The sequence below is a fragment of the Erpetoichthys calabaricus genome, chromosome 14 (assembly GCF_900747795.2).
Source record: "Erpetoichthys calabaricus chromosome 14, fErpCal1.3, whole genome shotgun sequence".
In the NCBI taxonomy this organism is placed as follows: Eukaryota; Metazoa; Chordata; class Cladistia; order Polypteriformes; family Polypteridae; genus Erpetoichthys; species Erpetoichthys calabaricus.
In genome coordinates, this window is record NC_041407.2 from 91,364,191 (window position 1) to 91,385,315 (window position 21,125).

General features: G+C 41.2%; 1 protein-coding gene across 2 annotated transcripts in view; it reads right to left on the reverse strand.

Annotated features, from left to right (window-relative positions):
- Positions 1-21,125, reverse strand: part of si:dkey-34d22.1 (discoidin, CUB and LCCL domain-containing protein 1) — a 95,785-nt gene that overhangs the window by 9,634 nt on the left and 65,026 nt on the right. For both annotated transcript variants that reach the window (XM_028819131.2, XM_051936272.1), the window contains 4 exons: positions 15,996-16,164; positions 11,850-11,945; positions 8,590-8,688; positions 3,795-3,885 (listed from right to left, as the gene is read on the reverse strand). In XM_028819131.2, the coding sequence (XP_028674964.1) occupies positions 3,795-3,885; positions 8,590-8,688; positions 11,850-11,945; positions 15,996-16,164 (455 nt within the window). The remainder of the gene's footprint in view (positions 1-3,794; positions 3,886-8,589; positions 8,689-11,849; positions 11,946-15,995; positions 16,165-21,125) is intronic.

Consider the following 21,125-nt stretch of genomic DNA (forward strand, 5'->3'; position numbering starts at 1 on the left):
CTGGGTTCAAACAAATGGAATTTGGAATTTGTGCCGAAAGAGAATTTCAAATGTTTAAATTGGAGATCTTATACAAGGCTCCAGAAAACTTCATTTCAAGATGTCTGTCAGTCCTCTGACGGCTAAATCAGTTCAACTGCAATAATGACTGAAAGGAACTCCCACTTCAAACATTTAAAAATATTGCTTATATTTAAAAAATGACACGTTGTGTATATTTATATTGCAATGATAAAACACTTGTACCTAGAGACAGCAGCCAAAACTCCACAAAAATGATATTCATAACAAGTGATAATTGAGTAAGACATGGTTAGAAAACATGATCAATGAAACACCTTATTGGCCAGAAATGAGCTATGTGTGGGGGTCAGTAGTATCAGGCACAAATGGCCATGTACCATGGCACAGGGTCATGCTGATCCCAAATGCTGTTCTGTAACACATTCAGTTCTTTCTCAGAGCAGACACCTAGAATGCAAAATCCATCCCAGACCAATTTACAGAAACACACCACGTGACAAACAATAGCCTCTCCCAGAAGGAGTGGTCCAATGTCCATTTAAACCAGCCCAGGTGGTCAACATGGACAGCAGTAATATATAATTAGCCTTCTCACAATGACTGCTAGAGGTTCATGCATTGGGGTCACCAATTTGATGGATTACATCAGAGCAGTAAGTGAATGGAGTCAGATGCTCTGTAGGAGCTACATTATTGCAGACAGGTGCTCATGACTGTCCATACAGGATCAGTGGTGTGAAAGAAGCTCTTGCAGGTTTGCCCCTAAGGCGTTCACAAACAGCTGTGTGTGAGGATTTGGAGAGGGCTCTGGTCCTTTTACATGTCATTCGCCAACAGACACTCCTATCTGTGATGGTGGTGCTGCCCCAGCATTGCATTACATTACTTCTATTAGGGGTTTTATTTAGTGTTTTCAGTTTGTGCTTATTGACTTTATCTTTGCCTGTTTGAATTCGGCCTTGCTCTTTTGTTCTCATCTCAGTTGAAGACCTCCTGCCCGCTTCTGGATTCTGTTTGCATATTTCTTCTTTTGGATTTTGTTACAGTTACTCCTTCTCATTTTTGAGGACTCTTTTGGATTATGGACTTGCTCATTAAAGCAGCTTTCTTTACTTTATCATCAGTTGTCATATGCTTATCCAGATCTGCACTTCTTCCTGGGTTCAGGCTGCCAGTTGTGTTTCACAAAATGGTGCCCACTGATTTTCTGGTTTTCTGTAGAGAAGTCAATGCTAAGGAGCTATGCTGTACATGTTCTCTCCCCTATAAGTGTCAAGATTCTTACCACTGCGTCACATTTTTTCCTTGTGTTTATTTTTACATTTTTCATATGTTTGTTATTTATGTTGAAACGGTTCGTAGTTTTTTTTGTTTACTTCTGTTCGCCACCATTTTGTGTTGCATCTGCACTTGCCAAAGAGAGCAGTCCCAGATGTTACATGGGTTATATCATCAAAGCAATGGCATAAAGATCACTTCTACAGAACCACAATTATCTGAGTTTGATGGACTACAACAAAAACCATTCCGCATTTATTTTCAATAGATTTCTTAGTTCCTGACTTTTTGCTTTAGTGTTTCAGTTATGGTGTTTTGGGTTACGATTTTGAGTTTGACGTTCTTTCTATTAGCCTTCTGGTTACAATCTCTTGTTTGATCCTCTCCTGGTCATACCAGGAAGTTTGATTGCAGGTTTGTGCTGTGGGTGGTGGTGTGAAGTAGGGTGTTGTGTAGAGAGATATACCTCAAACTCTAATGTTCCTCTAATGGTTACTAGACAAGATATTTTGGTCTTTATGAGGATGGGTGGTCAATACAATGTCCAATAGGAAATGTAGGCCATGACGGTTGATTGATCCAACCTCTGCTCCTTAGGGACAAGCTGACAGAGATGGGAGTAGATTCATACCTGGTGGCATGGATCGTGGACTATCTTAAAGACAGACCTCAGTATGTGCGTCTCGGGAACTGCAGGTCTGACATTGTGGTCAGCAACACAGGAGCGCCACAGGGGACTGTACTTTCTCCGGTCCTGTTCAGCCTATATACATCGAACTTCTAATACAACTCGGAGTCCTGCCACGTGCAAAAGTTCGCTGATGACACTGCTATCGTGAGTTGCATCAGGAGTGGGCAGGAGGAGGAGTATAGGGACCTAATCAAGGACTTTGTTAAATGGTGCGACTCAAACCACCTACACCTGAACACCAGCAAAACCAAGGAGCTGGTGGTAGATTTTAGGAGGACCAGGCCCCTCATGGACCCCGTGATCATCAGAGGTGACTGTGTGCAGAAGGTGCAGACCTATAAATATCTGGGAGTGCAGCTAGATGATAAATTGGACTGGACTGCCAATACTGATTCTCTGTGCAAGAGAGGACAGAGCCGACTATACATCCTTAGAAGACTGGCGTCCTTCAACATCTGCAATAAGATGCTGCAGATGTTCTATCAGACGGTTGTGGCGAGCGGCCTCCTCTACATGGTGGTGTGCTGGAGAGGCAGCATAAAGAAGAGGGACGCCTCACGCCTGGACAAACTGGTGAGGAAGGCAGGCTCTATTGTAGGCATGAAGCTGGACAGTTTGACATCTGCGGCAGAGCGACGGGCACTCAGCAGGCTCCTATCAATAATGGAGAATCCAATGCATGCACTGAACAGGATCATCTCCAGACAGAGGAGCAGCTTCAGCGACAGACTGCTGTCACTGTCCTGCTCCAATGACAGACTGAGGAGATCGTTCCTACCCCAAACTATGCGACTTTTCAATTCCACCCAGGGGGGGTAAACGTTAACATTATTCAAAGTCAAAGTTATTGTCTGTCTGTACACCTGCATTGTTATCACTCTTTAATTTAATATTTTCTTTATTAGTATGCTGCTGCTGGAGTATGTGAATTTCCCCTTGGGATTAATAAAGTATCTATCTATCTCTCTATCTAACTATCTATGAAGACTGACTGTTGGAAAACAGGATATCTTGACAAACACTTCTTAGCCTATTAGCCTATCTAGAACTGTCCTCTTATATCAAGGTTTCAAAATGGCTTGTTCCTATCTGCATCCTAAAGCAGACATTTGTTACTTTGTCTTATGGTTGCAGTCTGATGTACGGTCCTACTAACTTTAACTGTTAAGCATATGTACTTGTCTATTCTAAAATTGCAATATAAAGTTTGTTTGTAAAATGCATTGCCTATTGTGAAAGCTGCTCTACAAAATGAAGCCTGTTGATTGGCTTAGGAGGATGCATTTCCAACTGACAATGCACATTGAAACCTAGTCTGATCTCGGGTCCTGTGCAGAATGTGAATATTCTCAGTGTTCTTGTGAGAGTTTCCTCCAGGGACTCAGGTCTTCACATACTGTGCAGTCCTAAGATGTGCTTCTGCGCTGCCACAATATTTGGCAAATCTAAACTTTGTGTGTGGTGTGAGGTCTGTGGGTCCTGTTCCTTATGACCTGGGCCAGTAGAAAGCATGTAAAAAAATAATTAAAAACAAAAACAAAGAAAATAAAAGAAGCAGCATTAACTCCAGCTTGCATGGATATGAGACTTCCCATCAGAACAACAACAACACAGAACCTGAGATTACTTCGTTTATCAATCATTCTTTCATACAGCATTATTATTGAGATAAAGAAAGTATTAAAACTAGTAATATTGGAACAAGATGACAAAGTCTACTCAGAACTGACCCATTTCATTTTCTGTCTGCTTAGTGCAAGTGACTGATTACAGGCTTATTCTGCAGATGCCAGACACTTACCTCTTCTTCCTGCAGACCCACACCAACAGGGCTGATGCGCACAGGCTAACCAACAAACCCACCACAATTAGAATCAGCATCAAACTGGGCGCTGTGGAACACAAAAGAGGATTAAAACTCAACTTGCTTGTCATCCCAGGTGACATGCTGATGATCTGCACAGATAAAAGGCCCAAAAAAGGTTAGGATACTGATGATCTTTTAAGAATGAGAACTTTTTTGAATATCTCCCGAGGATCTTCTGCCCTTGATTGTCATCCTGAGCTGCTAGTATAACATTATCACTATCAGCCAAAACTCTCCCAACATCCCAGACTCAGTTCCAACTCCATCATTAATTTACTGATGACACCACAATCACAGGGCTGATCGCCAACAACGATGACATGGCTTGTAGAATAGAAGACTACCTTTTGATGCAGGTGCCTAGACAACAAGTTAGAAAATATATGCATGGTGTAACATTCGGGTGCCATCGGGAACTACGTTAACAGATTAGCAAGTTGGAGTATTTGACATTTTTTGATTTCTTTCACCCAAGAGTCAGTTGTCACATTTTTGTTTATTAAACATTTTTATAACGATTGGTCCCATTCAAAAATTACAGTAGAATGTCATCACATGTGTTAAGTAAACTGCATTAAACACATGCTTTAAAACAGAACTTTACAATGGAATTAAAAGCAGAGCCCAAATAGACTTGAGGTGGCTCAACAGCTCAACAAAGTGTAATTGCAGGCCGCAGTACCTGAGAGGTCAGTCATGTAACACCCCAACATCATGAAACACACTCAACATCAGTTACGAAATGCCCATCACATTAGACTATGATTAAGATTAGAGCTCCGTTACACTATTGTTAAGATTAGGGTTCTGGAAGGGTCATCTGACTCAAAGGGCGATTTGGGACTGATGTTGTGGGCATCACCTGACCTACGTCTCTGGTATTGCAGGCTGTAGTTACACTTATCTTCAACAGCTTTCATGCACAGCACACTCGAATTCAAGTGATGTGAAAATGGCATTGACTGATGTGTGTTAGTGGTGGAGGATCTGTGACTAACTGTTGTTCAGTTTTCTTAAGCATAACATTTTAAAAGTACCTAGTAGAGTGTTAAAGTCACTATTGAAGTCTCAAGGTAAACTTGTTGGAGAAAAAAAAAATTGGAGCCTTGCTAATAAACTGTAATGCCAGAGAAATATTGAATAGTTATGTAATATCCATCCATCCATTATCCAACCCACTATATCCTAACTACAGGGTCACGGGGGTCTGCCGGAGCCAATCCCAGCCAACACAGGGCAGAAGGCAGGAAACAAACCCCAGGCAGGGTGCCAGCCCATCGCAGGGCACACACCAAGCACACACTAGGGACAATTTACGATCAGTTATGTAATATAAGATTTAAAATATGCAGTTTTTTATTTTTAATAACAAAAGGGATCCCAAAATGACAAAAATTCTAATAACCATTGTCACACACGTGCGCATGGGAAACAGTTTACAGGTCTGAATAATTGTAATTGTCTGCCGGACCAGAAGTTGGCGCTGTCACCTAACATTTTAACTCTTTCCTCCTTTGCAGACCCACAGAAGGAAATCTCTCCTGATGACCTCACTTCCAGTTCCAACTCTAGTGGACACACCCCTTCCTGTTGCAACTCTAACCGCCATTTTGTTCATTGTTAATCAGTTCATTCTTGAGCTCTGTCTGAAATGACAATTTATACTCATTTTTTCTTGCTTCTTTTCATATATAACGGGGTGGCTACCTCAGACCTTTATCTTTGTGTTTGTGACTCTTTCACACCATCCAACTGGTATTTAGTACAGTTAACTACAATCCAATTTTTCTCAGTATTAGTAACAAAACCACACTAGTCAGTCGCCCTCTAAATGCCAGCTCATAGCGACAATAAAGTGAAATTACCAAAAGAATAATAACTATCCATCCATCCATCCATCCATCCATTATATCCTAACTACAGGGTCACGGGGGTCTGCTGGAGCCAATCCCAGCCAACACAGGGTGCAAGGCAGGAAACAAACCCTGGGCAGGGCGCCAGCCCACCGCAGAGCGCACACACACACCCCTAGGGACAATTTAAAATCGCCAATGCACCTAACCTGCATGTCTTTGGACTGTGGGAGGAAACCGGAGCACCGGAGGAAACCCACGCAGACACGGGGAGAACATGCAAACTCCACGCAGGGAGGACCTGGGAAGCGAACCCTGGTCACCTTACTGCGAGGCAGCAGCGCTACCCACTGCACCACCGTGCCACCCATAATAACTATAAATACAAAATGAATCATACTAGCACAGAATTACTATCAATATGACCCTATGAACTACATACTAATATCATTTAAAACTCCATAATTCATTAAAATTACATAAACAATGAAGAACTAGGAAAATAACTGGTTTATTGTATAACAGAAATACCAAAGGTAAGAACTATCTTAAAGATTTTAATTCCAGTCTGAAGATCTTCTCAGACACAGAGATTGTACGAATACCACTAAGTAACTCCTTCAGCACCTGCAAGCTCTAATCCTGTGCTCTCCTTGCTATTTGCGGCACAACCTTCCTCTTTGTGCAACATAATATGGAAAATTACTTGTGCCAAAATTAAATGCACTCATTCAGTTTTGGCTGATAAATGTGTGGTCTTGAATCGAAATGCAGTCCACACGGAGCAGCCGTTAAGTGAAGTGCAATACGTTTAGTCTGCTTGTAGTTACGACATTCGATTGATGGGCATGAATTAAAATGCAGTGCACTTTTGTATAAAAATACACTTTTATATTGCATTTTATCACAAAAATTGCGTACTGTAGTGAAAAGCAAGCAATCATTTGATTGTCATGTTTTTAATTATGACATGATAAAAATGTGCCAAAATGAAATGCACCACATACATATGCGTTATGTTACACTGTAGTTAATTTGTTGGATTGCATTAACTTTGGCACGTATAGTACACTACAACGCAGCTCTTATTACATGCATCTTCTGAGATATAACAGGTATGCTAAATTTCCACAAAAGTGGTCCACCCGGGGGGGGGGGTGGCAAGTTGTTTCATGTGGACAAACAGGCTGACCGACAGACCATCATGGCTGTCGCAGTTGGTGCTTCTTGCATTATATGGATACACACCTAAAAAAGGGGCTTTAAAGGGTTTCTATTATTTTTTACAGGCACTTATTGGTACAAAACACAACCCTTTATTAAGGTGTTTTTGCACAACAGTAAAGTGTCGTGATTAATGTACTACAGGCAGCCTTTATTTTAATGTGTCGATGGCACCTTACAAGCTTTAACAAGACTAATAAGACATTTGTTTAGGTCCAGTTAGAGAGCGGTAACTGACTAACAAAGGCAACTACTGCAGGTGGCCTTTAAAATGCTTTCACAGTTTTTAACATGTTGTCAGCCAAATCGAGCATTAGGTTATAGACGTCAAGAAGCAAGGTGCAGACCACAATGCCGTCTACATCGGAGGAGGTCAGCACCATCACTGATGGCTTAGTGTGGGCACAACACCTCTTGACTATCATCACCACTACCATTACTCCTCTAGGCAGCTGTGAAGGCCCACAACTCCATTTGTGCTAAATATCGTAAGCAGATGTACAGAGGATTGCACCCTCATTGGCCGAATTACATCCTGGTATGGGTGGTGAAGGCAACATAGAATATTCCTGGCACACAGTTCCCTTGTGTTTAGTACATATGAATATAACCCATGCTCCCTTAAGGAGGATAAACAGAGTGTGCATAAAAGGACTTGACTGTCCTGCACAGCCATTTTTCTCCCTGTACTATTTAGGACCATTAGCATTTATGCCATTAGATCAAAGCACCCTAATCATGCTGACTACTGCATAAGTGTGCATGTTGTGTGTGTCAGTATAACACACTGTATACTGTATATATACCACATACAAAGATATGTACATATCTATCATCTGACCAAGGATAAGCAGCCATACCACATGCATTTCAGAAGAGGTCATCCATCTGACGCTAAGCATTTTTGGGCCCATCCAGTACATGGATGGGAGATCAACCAGGAAAAGCTTGGATTGCTGCTGGAAGAGTTGTTGGTGAGGCCATTGGTGTCACTTACGCTGTGGTCTGTGTGTGGATCCCAATGCCCCAGTACACTGACGGGGACACTGTGCTGCAAAAATGGCACCATCCTTCAGATGAGACATAAAACCGAGGCCCTGACTCTCTGTGGTCAGATCCTTGGGCACCCTTGGTAAAGAGTAGGATTTATTCCAATGTCCAGTCTAAGTTGCCCTCCATGGCCTAGTCATTCTGGACCCCTAATCATCCCCTGTCTCTAAATTTCTATCTCTCTCACCACTTCACCACCTAACAGCTAATGTGTGCTGAGTGTGCTGGTGCAAAAATGGCTGCTGTCACATCATCCAGGTGGATGCTGCACATTAGTGGTGGGTGAAGTGGCTCCCCACTCACTGTGTAAAGTGCTTTTAATCGTGAGAAAAGTGCTATATAAATGTAAGGAATTATTATTACGATGTTCTGTTTAATGTATGGTATTGTATTCATCGCCTATTGTTTATGTAATATTATTTTCAGTAGTACGTGGGAGACAAGCAACTAAGGATCTCATTGCATTTTGTACACTTGAACAAGTTGTACCCCTCCTTGGAATAATTAATATTTCAACAGACACAAATTATAAATTCTGAAATTGTACCCCATCACTCCTTCAACTACTAAGATGCAATTATGAACAATCACAAAAGTCTTACATTCATCTGTATTCCTTATTATGATTGGGCCATCTGTGATGGACACGACGTCTCGGTTTCCATCAGTAGGTGCAGCCACCTCAGGGTTGTTGGACAATTCTGAAATAAAACACGTTGATGAAACACAGGGTCAGAGGTGTGCCAGAGTCAGACTCACGTGATTCTTTGCAGAAAGAGCTGTGGGAATCTGACATGGAAACCTTGGCAACTTTTAAAAGAATTCTGGATGAGATATTGGGACAGCCTAGCTACTAGCTAACCAAAGCCTGGTGTTGTTATGAGAGCTGGTGAATGACACTGGGGCCAGAGAGAGTGTTTTAGCCAAGTTAAAAAAACAGAAAATCACTAGTCATTTGTTTCTTAGGTGGCAGATATCTGAAAGCACTAAAGAGAAATTACAGTCCTGGGACAAGTAGGGATCAGATAATTGAGCAAAATCTTAAATTTTAAAAGCTGCCCCACGACTCTGCCCTGGATAAGCAAGTTAAAAAATGGATGGATGGATTGAGACAAGGCAGGCATAATCTTGAGTAGGTGATGGGAAACTTGTAATTTTTAAACAAAAAATAATTTTTAAAGCACCTGTTGTGGTGTGAAATTTTGCATATAAGTTGATATATATTTTGTATATCTTTATTTGTAAGCCAGACAAAGCAAATGTCACATTAATGTTTCAGGAGAAACACTGCAGCGATGCTTTTATGTCTAACCAACCCCCTCGTATCTTCAGGACTGACTTAGGATGTGAATTTTATTGCAGCGTTTTTTTGGAGGGTTTCTCAAGGGATTCTGTGCAGGATGGCCATAAATTACCTAGCTGGCAAGCTTCAGCTCGTCCAAGTGGTCTTGAGGGCAGGGGTGAAAAGGCAGTGTGTGCCCCCATTGGTCTGAAGTGTGGCTGTTTGGGATTGGTTTTGAATCAGAAGTCATTCTGTACCACGACACCCTACTGGTGTAAGGATTTAGACAGAGAATCTATGAATTTGGTCGCTCTACCACTTCCTCTCTCTCTCTATCACACCATGGCCATGAAGAGAAGAACACAGGCCAAAAGCACAACTTGATAGCCATATACTGACAGGCAGGCATCCCATCCTGAAGAAAGCGGACTAGAAATGATGACTTAACTGGAGACGTTTAACTCACTACACGTCTGTGTGCCACCTGAATCTACACAGATAGCATTTATCAGGTTGTATGGTTGCCAATATCCATATGTACTTTGCTTATTGTTATTACTTTATGAGTATTATCAATAGTACATTATTTAAAGTTGTAACTTAACTCCTGCTTGTCTTTCACTCTATGTAATTGCCTGAGGTTATAGGTGTAGAAGGGGAGATGGGAAGAAGTTATAAAGTACAATACCTTATTGTTATACTATGCATTATTAATTTTAATGTCACTGTTCTCTGTGCCCACTGTTATAGACTCATTCATACAGGCAGACCAAATATGGTACAGAGGGGCACAGCTTCAGTATTTAGAATTGCCGAGCCAAGCACAGGACTAGAGAGCCACAGACAACTGGAGAATTGAATAGTCAGCCTAAAGACAGACTAGTATATTTCTGTCTTCTGTCAGTACACTATTTTCTTTCCTTGTTGGGAGAATGAGAACTGTATATAGGCATTGTGCTATTCCTGTATTTTTTGAAGGTGGGGCTGGAATCCTTCCTGTCCTTGTTTGGATCGGAGCCAAGAGCCTGCACAAGGAGCAACGAGTATATAAGAATGGACACCTACGGCCAACACTTTGAAGCTACCGGGCGGAAGAGTATGTCTTCCGTCTGAGGCCGAGCAGAAGATTATGTCTTCTGTCCGGCTAAAATCCTTTCAGCGTGGCAACGATAGATGGCAAGCTGCATAGGTCAGGATACCCACAGGCTTGACATGTCTGCCATAAGCTTCCCGTTTGTAATGCTGCGTAAAACCGTCAATAAAGAGCTAGAACTATCCCAACTTGTCGTGTAAGCTTGTAACCGTCATTTTGCATGCTGAGTGGGATAATATTTTTTTTTATTGAAAATCAGGTTATTAAAACGCCGCAATTGAAAAGAACACTTTTCCAGAGAGCTAATGCCTCTCTCACGGAAACACTTATAAAGAGTGGTAAGTCTATGGAATTTGAGGCATTCTGATAAAGTCTACACAATAAAGAATACAAAAAGGGGAAAGAAGAGTAATGCAGAACTCTACCAAGACAAAACAGTCCTTTTTTAGTACAGACATACTCCAGCCACTGTAAAAAACCTCACACTGTTCAGTGCACGTCTGCACTTGGATCGCAATCCAGGTGGTACGCCGTAATCAGAGCATGCTCCAAACCTCAAAAACCTCATACTGCATCATCTGTCTCTTAAACAAGTCACATTTGATACGCCATCAGCTGACACACTGCAGCAAGGATGATGCTATCAAGGTGGTGACCAACACAAAATCGAAACAATAAAGAAAAAATAACAACATGGAGACAAATCCCCTAAACAGCACCAGAATATATTTGACCTGCTGGAGATCCTGTCAAACGCACCCCAATGGCAGGCATATTTCTGTTTTCTTTAATAGCAGATTTTACATCCTTGAGAGGAGGAAGAGGAGAGGTTGGGAGCAGGCGCACCCTCCACAAAACAATTGGGACCCGAGTGCAGCCATGGGAAGGGTGACACCTCAGAACCACACTGGAACAGTGTGAGGTTTTTTTGAGTGCATTGAATAATGAATAGATGAGTAATTTGGTCTTGTTAGTAAGAGCTCCATGTGTGTTGGCAAGGCTGCCGTTATTGTCATTTGCAGCCCTGCTACAGATAACAGCATGCATTTTGATGAGAACAGATGACTGACCCCTACACGGCTCATTAGTTAAGATTAATCAAATACCTATAGGACAATACAGAATGGAGAGCTGGGGGTCTGTTTTAGCGCTCTCTATTCAGCCAGTAGGCCAAAACTCCTTGGGCGTATAATTGGACACCATGTCAAGTAGGACAGCAATGCTAACTTTACCTTCAGTTCATTTGGTCCCTGCAAGATGGCCCTGAACCTCTGAGATCCTGACCTATGTGATTCCATCTGCAACTGGATGCAGGTTTTTGTTTTTAACAGGCAAACCACAGACTGGGAGGTTAGGCAGCACAACCGGGTCCGCATTGCTCATCGTTACTGACTCTTTGTACAACAACCTCAAAGCAAGTGTTCAGACATTCACTACTGTAGGTCAACTGGATTAACAAGGATCAAGAAAGTAACAGACTTCATTACCTCTGTCTATATTCTTTACTATGAAGGAGCCGTCAGTGGAAGGTGCAGCGTCTAGCTTTGTAACAGTAGTAGATACCACTCCAGAGCCATTGGACACTGCAGGGAAAAACAAAAAAAACAGGAGGTTCTGTTAGTCAAACTGAGCGACTCAGAGGTTGCAATGTCAATGAATTTATATGAGGGATAAGACCTCCCAATAACCTGAGAGCATACTGATTATCCAATTACACAATATGAAGCAAGTTCAACCACAACAAAAGACTTCCTATAATCTGTGGATCTTTGGCAGCTGTGGATTCTCTACACCTTCCAAATCAAAGTTAAAAATCTTTTTTGTCATTCACAAGTAAATCATTTCATCCACCCATTTTCTAACCTCACCCACTAATGTAGTTATCCCTGCAGCGTTTCATGTGAAGACAGCCGAGAGAGGTACATTTGAAGCAGATCCAACACAGTGTAAGTGCGTCTATTGTCTAACACAGCTCCATGCTGGCAGACAATACGTGAACAGTCACGTGTACAACAGAGTGTGCCGTGGGTGGCATAATTGGCACATCTTATTTAAAACATTGGGCTATTCAGTACCTTTTGGATCAACAAGGGCTTTAATTCATGCATGGGTGTCCTGGTTTATATTATAGGCAAGGACAATATTCTCCACTACATGGCACTCGTTTAGTGCTCTGGGTCAAGGGATAGATTATACCAAGGGAAAGAAAGGTTTGCAAGGGGATAAAAATGACCCTGGTAGTGCTTGTGGGCTGGGGCAAGCAAGCAAGTTATATTCTCCAGTATATATATATTTGAGATGCTTCTAAGAGGAACCCTTTTTAAATCCCTCTTCAAGGTCAAATTCCGTACATGTACGTCTTTGAAAACATTCCATAGTCCACCTTCACTGCCCGAAAAGGGTCGCCAGTATATTAGTCGCTGGGTTGGCTTCTGTTTTGACTTGGGAATAACTGATGGCTTGTCGCTTATGACTCATTCGTGTCCAGAGGGCCTACCATCGTTTTTTAGTCGAGTCTTTGGTTCATTTTGCTACAGTAGGCCCAGTTGAAACAGTGCAGGAAGTGTTTGGTGGTTTAGCCATATCGCTCTCAACCCCGTGAGTGGAAGAGATCGTGGCGCATTTATTTAATAAATTATTTCATCATATTTTGATAAAGTCCGCATGTTATCTTGTAAAAAATTAGCTGAATATTGTAATGAGAAAATCCGTTGTATGTTAACATTCTTTTTATTAAATTCGCATGCAAGTTTATACAGTCCACACATTTTGGTAACAGCGTTTGACATAACCGGCCCTGCGTGGGGTTGGTCAGCCCTAGGCCCCGCAAACCCCTAAGGCCACCTTTGGCTGGGGCATTAAAAAGCCTACTGACTATAAGGCCAGTGTGCTTTGAGTTAGGTGGGAGAATCCTGGCAAGAGCCCACCAGGCCTCAGGAAAAAAGGCAGAGATGGTGACAGAGTTATGGGAGTACAGTCTGGATAAGTGCAGTAGATGCCCAGTGAGTTAGTTGGGGCACTGACCTGTCTAGGAAGGCCAACTGCAGCACTGATTAGTTGCTCTACCCTTTTTCTTTGTACTCATGTTGTTGGCTCCCTTGTTGTTGAGCATCCTCTGTATTCCATACTTTTTAAATATAAAAACCACTTCCTATGTACTCTAAAAGTGTTTTTTACACCTAGTTCATTTGGACCAGTTTTTTCAAACTCTGGTACAATTTCCCTGTACATCCGGTTCATTTAGGTAGATGTGAACACGCCAATCAGACTCTACTGTAGTGCATACCAAAACAACGGTTTGGGTGGTCTTAGTGTGGCACTAAGTGAACCCTAAAGCAGTTTGTATGATGTCTGAATGTGATCCGGCACTGGACTGATTTAACTACATGAAATTCATTATGCCTGTGGTGGGCTGGCGCCCTGCCCGGGGTTTGTTTCCTGCCTTGCGCCCTGTGTTGGCTGGGATTGGCTCCTGCAGACCCCCGTGACCGTGTAGTAAGGATATAGCGGGTTGGATAATGGATGGATGGAATTCATTATGCATGACGTTTTGTGTGTTATGGTAGTCATGCTCAGTGTCTGCGGTCAGTAATTCAGGAATCTCATTCATAGCATAATGAGTTGAGGATTAACATGGAGCATTAAAAACAATATTAATGTAACAAATAAATAAGTATGCACACAAGTACAAATATAACACAAATTGTTTAAAACAACTCTCACAATTACTCGCTCGATCACAGCAGTATCCCAATCAGTCTCAGACTCTTGCACACACAATCGGACAACAGTTTACTATGTTTGTGATCAGGTCAATAGAACACATAGAGGGGTAGCAAGGAACAAAGAGCAGTGCTGTATGAGACCGCCGATCCAACACCCTAACCTTACACCGTGAATATGCTGTGTGCACAAGTGGGGCGTCCTCTCAATGTAAACATGTTAGTCAATGTTAATAAAGCCTTCCAAAATAAAAATGAATTACAAATATATGCAAGAATTAAGAGAGTAGACGTGATTTCAGACAAACTAAATTGGTTATGTTCATATAGTGGCTAATGGTGATTAAACACACAACATCATTCAGTTAAATGACGTGATTTTAGTTTACTGTCATGAAACCGAAGCACATATGTGTATGCCATGAGCATAGCTTGTCTTCTGTTGTTCTCTCGGCTATTTGAAACGTGTCCTGCAGCGCATAATTTTCATGTAGTCTTATAGTTCATAATTATGGAAAAACGCAGCAGTCCACAGCTACCCACCATGATATTTTTTCCCAGGGAAAAAAATGTTTCCGCCGTATGAAAGAAGTCCACGTGATATTTATTTATATGTTACGCTCGCTTGAAAGTTAAAAGTGTGAAATGCAACCAAACTACCTGGGAAATTAAACAAAGTAACAAAACGACCCCTGATTCAGAACAAAGCAGATGGACTAGGAATGTGAAAACACCTTAACTGTTATTATCAGAGTTTATTGTCAATTTTCTGTGGGTTTCCCTGAACAAGTATGTCAAATGTATGCACTCAATGGGAGGTTTTGTAACCTAAGGATTCCAGAAATAACTTTTTTTTTTGTTTTAGGACAATGTGAGAAAACTGAAAATATTAAAATGTATGCCACAACACCATTGTTGTTTTACTAGGGGCGCTGCCAATTCAGAGCAATGATGTCAGAGTGGTTCAATCGTAATTGTTCCCAGAATTCCCCAGTGTGTGACGTCACCAGAGCGATCATACAGAAGTCAGTACATGCATTTCTAAAATATCTGAGATTGTCAGATAACTCCTCACATAGTGTGCGTTCCACAAATCTTCTTTTATCGTCTTCCTAGGTTTAGAAATCTGCTCCATTTCTTGGCCTTCCACTTTTGGTTGGCCTGTTCAGCTTGCTCTTCAGTTTTGACCTTAACTTGCTCTTGACTCTGTACATCTCCCAGTCATTATTCTAAAATGTATATCATCTCTTTTCAAGTCAGTAAAGTAACCTTTTAGGGTCTTATATGGTTGAGATGACAATAAAGTTCGCTTTGACTTTGACTGATATGTTGGCCACAACATATAGTTTATGAACAGTTCAGCTGCAAAACAAGTTACATTTATAAGAACAGGATATGAAACTGGACTGTGTCCCTTGCTTTGTGTAGAGAGCTGGGCAAGAAGCAGGAACCAGCTCTGGGTGGGATTCTCGCACAAACACACACACCCACTACGTTTGGGCCAGTTTACTGTTGGTAATCAACTGAACCTGCACATCTTTGGGATGTGGAAGAAAACAATCAGAAGTTCTCTGACCAAAACTCATGTGGACATCTTGAAAATATGCTAACTTCACACCTATAGAGGCTGTTCAAAGATCTAAACTTAGTGTTCTGTAACTGTAAACCAGCCCTGATTCTCCCGTTTCTTGTAGTATTTTTACTTTTGGCGATTGTCTGTACGGTCAGAGGTTGCACTGCTTTAACAGTTTAGGATGGACATACGCAAGAGCCGGCCAATCCAAACCCATAACTTGGCCTTTTGTTTGATTTGGGGAAACTAAAAACGCTATGTACATAGAGTGTCAAAGAACAACTAAATGACTGGGGTCATCAGAAAGATACATCACTAGCCTTGAACCCAACACCTACCTGAAGGGCGTGTTGACCTGCTTTTAAGGGCAGAGCACCCTAGCACGTGAATGCGAAGGGCTGCCCGGTTGTGCCATTTCTGAGGCTGGATGAGAAGATACCGTGTCAGGATGGGTGGATAGAAATTGTTCCTGACTGTCTGCTCAGCATCAGTGTTTCCTTCAAAGACCTAAGAAATAAGAGAAAGGAAAGAGTCACTGGGCACCTTCTCGGGCTAGAAGCTGGTCCTCTCACCAAGCAGTTAAAAGCTCCTTCAGAAGAGATGCCACTCCTCATGGCTGGGCTGTGCACACAATAATTCTGTTAAAATAAATTCAGCTTCTTTGTTGGCTCACAGAGTAGGGGAAATGAGTACTTGAGCTGTTCTGAATGAGATGTAGTATTGGACACCTTAGTTACATGGATGTACTCATGCAACTTTTAAAATGAATCAAACATAGAATATTAAAAAAGAAAAAATAGAAATACTACTAATTAATAACATGAGTTTTTGAAACTTATATCGAAAGTCCATTGTATCACAATGCACTGTGTTCATTTATTTAAATCAGGGTCAGGGCTGCCAAAGGTCCCAATTTGAGCGACTCTGTCCCAAGTTCAACAGACAAATCCCGAGTCCCGCATTGCCTCTGAAAATCCTGATTGAATGAAAATTGTACGTAGAATAATTCAATTTTTATATTGAATATCTAGTTAAAGGGGCTCATTAAATCTTGTAAGGAGCCTGGCGTACCACCTTTCATGAATAAAATTTGTAACTGTCAGCTGAATCCGAGTGTTTGAATCGCTTGTGTTCGTGTACATCATGGGCTTGTGTCGTCGTATGTTTGCTGGGAATGATCATTCAAAGTGTACCATTGTGATTATTCTGTGACTATTTTATGTATCCCTTCTATATAGCTTAGGTGTCACCCGCTGCACTGTGGTCTCAGTCCGTTGTGTGGTGGATGCAGCAACGTGCTATCAGCGCATGCTCCCAACCTCCTCTCCCTCTTCTACAGTTAGGTCCATAAATATTTGGACAGAGACCACTTTTTTCTAATTTTGGTTCTGTACATTACCACAATGAATTTTAAATGAAACAACTCAGATGCAGTTGAAGTGCAGACTTTCAGCTTTCAGTGGGGTGAACAAAACGATTGCATAAAAATGTGAGGCAACTAAAGCATTTTATTAACACAATCCCTTCATTTCTGGGGCTCAGAAGTAATTGGACAAATGAAATAACTGGAAATAAAATGTTCATTTCTAATACTTGGTTGAAAACCCTTTGCTGGCAATGACAGCCTGAAGTCTTGAACTCATGGACATCACCAGATGCTGGGTTTCCTCCTTTTTAATGCTCTGCCAGGCCTTTACGGCAGCGGCTTTCAGTTGCTGTTTGTTTGTGGGCCTTTCTGTCTGAACTTTAGTCTTCAACAAGTGAAATGCATGCTCAATTGGGTTAAGATCAGGTGACTGACTTGGCCATTCAAGAATTTTCAACTTCTTTGCTTTAATAAACTCCTGGGTTGCTTTGGCTGTATGTTTTGGGTCATTGTCCATCTGTATCATGAATCAATTTGACTGCATTTGGCTGGATTTGAGCAGACAGTATGTCTCTGAACATCTCAGAATTCATTCGGCTGCTTCTGTCCTGTGTCACATCATCAATAAACACTAGTGTCCCAGTGCCACTGGTAGCCATGCACGCCCAAGCCATCACACTGCCTTCCTCCACCGTGTTTTACAGATGATGTGGTATGCTTTGGATAATGACCTGTTCCACGCCTTCTCCTTACTTTTGTCTTGCCATCATTCTGGTAGAGGTTGGTCTTGGTTTCATCTGTCCAAAGAATGTTTTTCCAGAGCTGTGCTGGCTTTTTTAGATGTTCTTTAGCAAAGTCCAATCTAGCCTTTCTATTCTTGAGGCTTATGAGTGGCTTGCACCTTGCAGTGCACCCTCTGTATTTACTTTCATGCAGTCTTCTCTTTATGGTAGACTTGGATATCGATATGCCTACCCCCTGAAGAGTGTTGTTCACTTGGTTGGCTGTTGTGAAGGGGTTTCTCTACACCATGGAAATGATTCTGCGATCATCCACCACTGTTGTCTTCCGTGGACGTCCAGGTCTTTTTGCGTTGCTGAGTTCACCAGTGCTTGCTTTCTTTCTCAGGATGTACTAAACTGTAGATTTTGCCACTCGTAATATTGTAGCAATTTCTCGGATGGGTTTTTTTTGTTTTCGCAGCTTAAAGATGGCTTCTTTCACCTGCATGGAGAGCTCCTTTGACCGCATGTTGTCTGTTCACAGTAAAATCTTCCACATGCAAGCACCACACCTCAAATCAACTGCAGGCCTTTTATCTGCTTAATTGATAAGGACATAACGAAGGACTTGCCCACACCTGCCCATGAAATAGCCTTTGAGTCAATTGTCCAATTACTTTTGAGCCCCTGAAATGAAGGGATTGTGTTAAAAAAATGCTTTAGTTGCCTCACATTTTTATGCAATCGTTTTGTTCACCCCACTGAATTAAAGCTGAAAGTCTGCACTTCAACTGCATCTGAGTTGTTTCATTTAAAATTCATTGTGGTAATGTACAGAACCAAAATTAGAAAAAAGTTCTCTCTGTCCAAATATTTATGGACCTAACTGTACATATGTACTTACTTGTTTAGATTACACATGTTTATATATGTTCAGTTAGAATTGAATTAAAATGACCTATTTTTTTTGTCTAGCTTAGTTTGTTAACGCCTTTTTTATTTTGGTCGTTTGAAATGGTGGCTGTCCCAATCTGCGATTTTGGAAATCTGGCAACCCTGATCAGGGTCCTCAGAGTCCCAAAAGTTTTAGAAGTTTTTAAAGATGTAAAAGTTTTAATTCAAAGTAACATTTTTAATCGTGGGGCAGAACTTAATTTGTTTAATAGATAAAATGTATATTGAACCTCTGTGGGTTTGTACCCAGCAGTCCCACTATGCTTTCTTTTTTGTCTCATTTCTTTCTGAGTGTTTTATTAAACAGGGGTGTAAAAAGGCCGTGAGGTGGTGTAGTGCTTAGTAGTGCCACCCCAACAGATACAAGAGATGGGATTCAAACCCCAACCAAGCTACCATCTGTGAGCAGCTTGTAGGTTCTCCATATGCACATGAATATGTTTTCGAGGTAACCCGATTTTCTCCTTCACCCACAGAATGCGGTGTTAGGTATAAATTGGCGAGTGAAGGTGGGTGACGTCATGATGGACACGTTCTCCAAAGGTGTACTTTAGAATTTGTACCTAATGCTCTCAAGGTAGGTTTATGTTCCTCCATGACTTCAAAATGGATTAAACAGGTGCAGCAATGGATGGCAGGATGGTGTCAGGGTCTTCAAGAGGTTAAATGAATTTTGGCACTGCAGTGTATTCAAAAAGTAATGAGATGCCTTCCCTTTCTGCACACTTTTTTGTGCTGTAGATTACATTTTAAATGAATAAATATGCAATTTTTTGCCCATCAATATACACTTGATTACCCACAATAAAAAAGTTAAAGGATGTTTTCAGAAAGGTTTTCAAATTTATTTAAAATCAAAAACTGAAATCTCTCCCTCATAAAAGTGTTCAGGCCCTTTGCCGTGACACTCCAAATGCTTCTGCTTTAATTACTAGACTAGACTAGAATTCAATCTGTGGTGAACTGAATTTATTGGACATCTTTTAGAAAATCCCACACCTGTGTATATGGGGTACACAATTCATACTGCATGGCAGGACAAAAACCAAACCAAGAAGTCCAAAGAACTCACTGTGGATCTCCGCAATCAAATCACAAAGTTATAAAGCCATTTCTAAAGATATGAGCATTGCAAGGAACACAGTGACCCTCAATAACTGTGAAATGGAAGATGTTTGGCCCCAACAGGACTCTTCCAGTCAAGCAAAGTAAAAGTACAAGAAGGGCTTTGGTCATGGAGGTGTTCAAGAGGCCACAGTATCTTTTTACAGACTCCGTAAAGATCACCCACCCTGTAACCTTCTATTACAAATTCTGTAATAAATAAGCCCAGGTTAAAATAGTCTGGTGTGAGTCGTCATGTCAGTAAAATCTCATCATTTGAGTGATTTGCACGGGACTACAAATACTGAGGTCCTCCAGTAATAATTACATTACCTCAGATCCCTGTGTAAAACAAATCCCGTCTGAATAGACTTTTATTTAAGTACAATTTTATGTTATCACTTACCGCTCTGTGGTTACAACAAAAACACGACAGCTGGGATTATAACTTGAACCAACAAGTATGACCTTTTAACTCCAATTCTTAAATCACTTCATTGACTTCCAAATTATGTTTAGGTCTTATTTTAAAATCTTCCTTCTCACATTTAAAGTCATAAATGGTTCGTGTCATTGTTCTTTTACAGGACTCATTAGTGTCATCACTCCAGGGCATAAATTATGATCTCAAGATGCAGGATTCCTTAATATTCTGAGGATAAATAAAGCTAGCGTAGGAGTCTTTAACTTTAGGACACCACCCCCCTCCCAAACTGGCATGACGTACCTACGGATATTAGAGACGCCCTATCGACCTGAGCATTTAAATCAAGGCTCAATATGTTGGTGAAGTTTATTCTTCTTAGGGTGGCTGCTGAGGATGTTTCCTATGACATGCTTATGTTTCTTTTTAATTAATTGTAGTGTTTGCCTTTAGTAGGCCTTCTTCATTTTATTTCTTCCTCAGTATCCATGATGGACTTTGAAACTGATGCATTGTTCTGCATGATGGACTTCCGAAGTCCTCTATCAAAATGAAATCTGCCTACTGAATGTTTAATACAGTAGGGTATATATGGCACAGTAGTTTGTGTCTATGCTGCATTTCTCTTTTTTAATACATATTTAGTGCTATTCTACAGCAGGGATGGGCAAAATCGTTCCTGAAGGGCCACAGTGGCTGCAGGTTTTTGTTCCAACCTAATGGCCTAATAAGAAGAACTGATTGCTCAAGTAACACTTCTGCTTCACTTTAGTGGTCTCGCTCCTTAAGATTTTGAACCCTTATCGCATATTTTAGTCTTAAACAGCGGTATTTTCGGTTTTTAATGGCTCCTTATTACCAATAAGATGCAAATGACAAAAGAAAACCGCATTTCTAT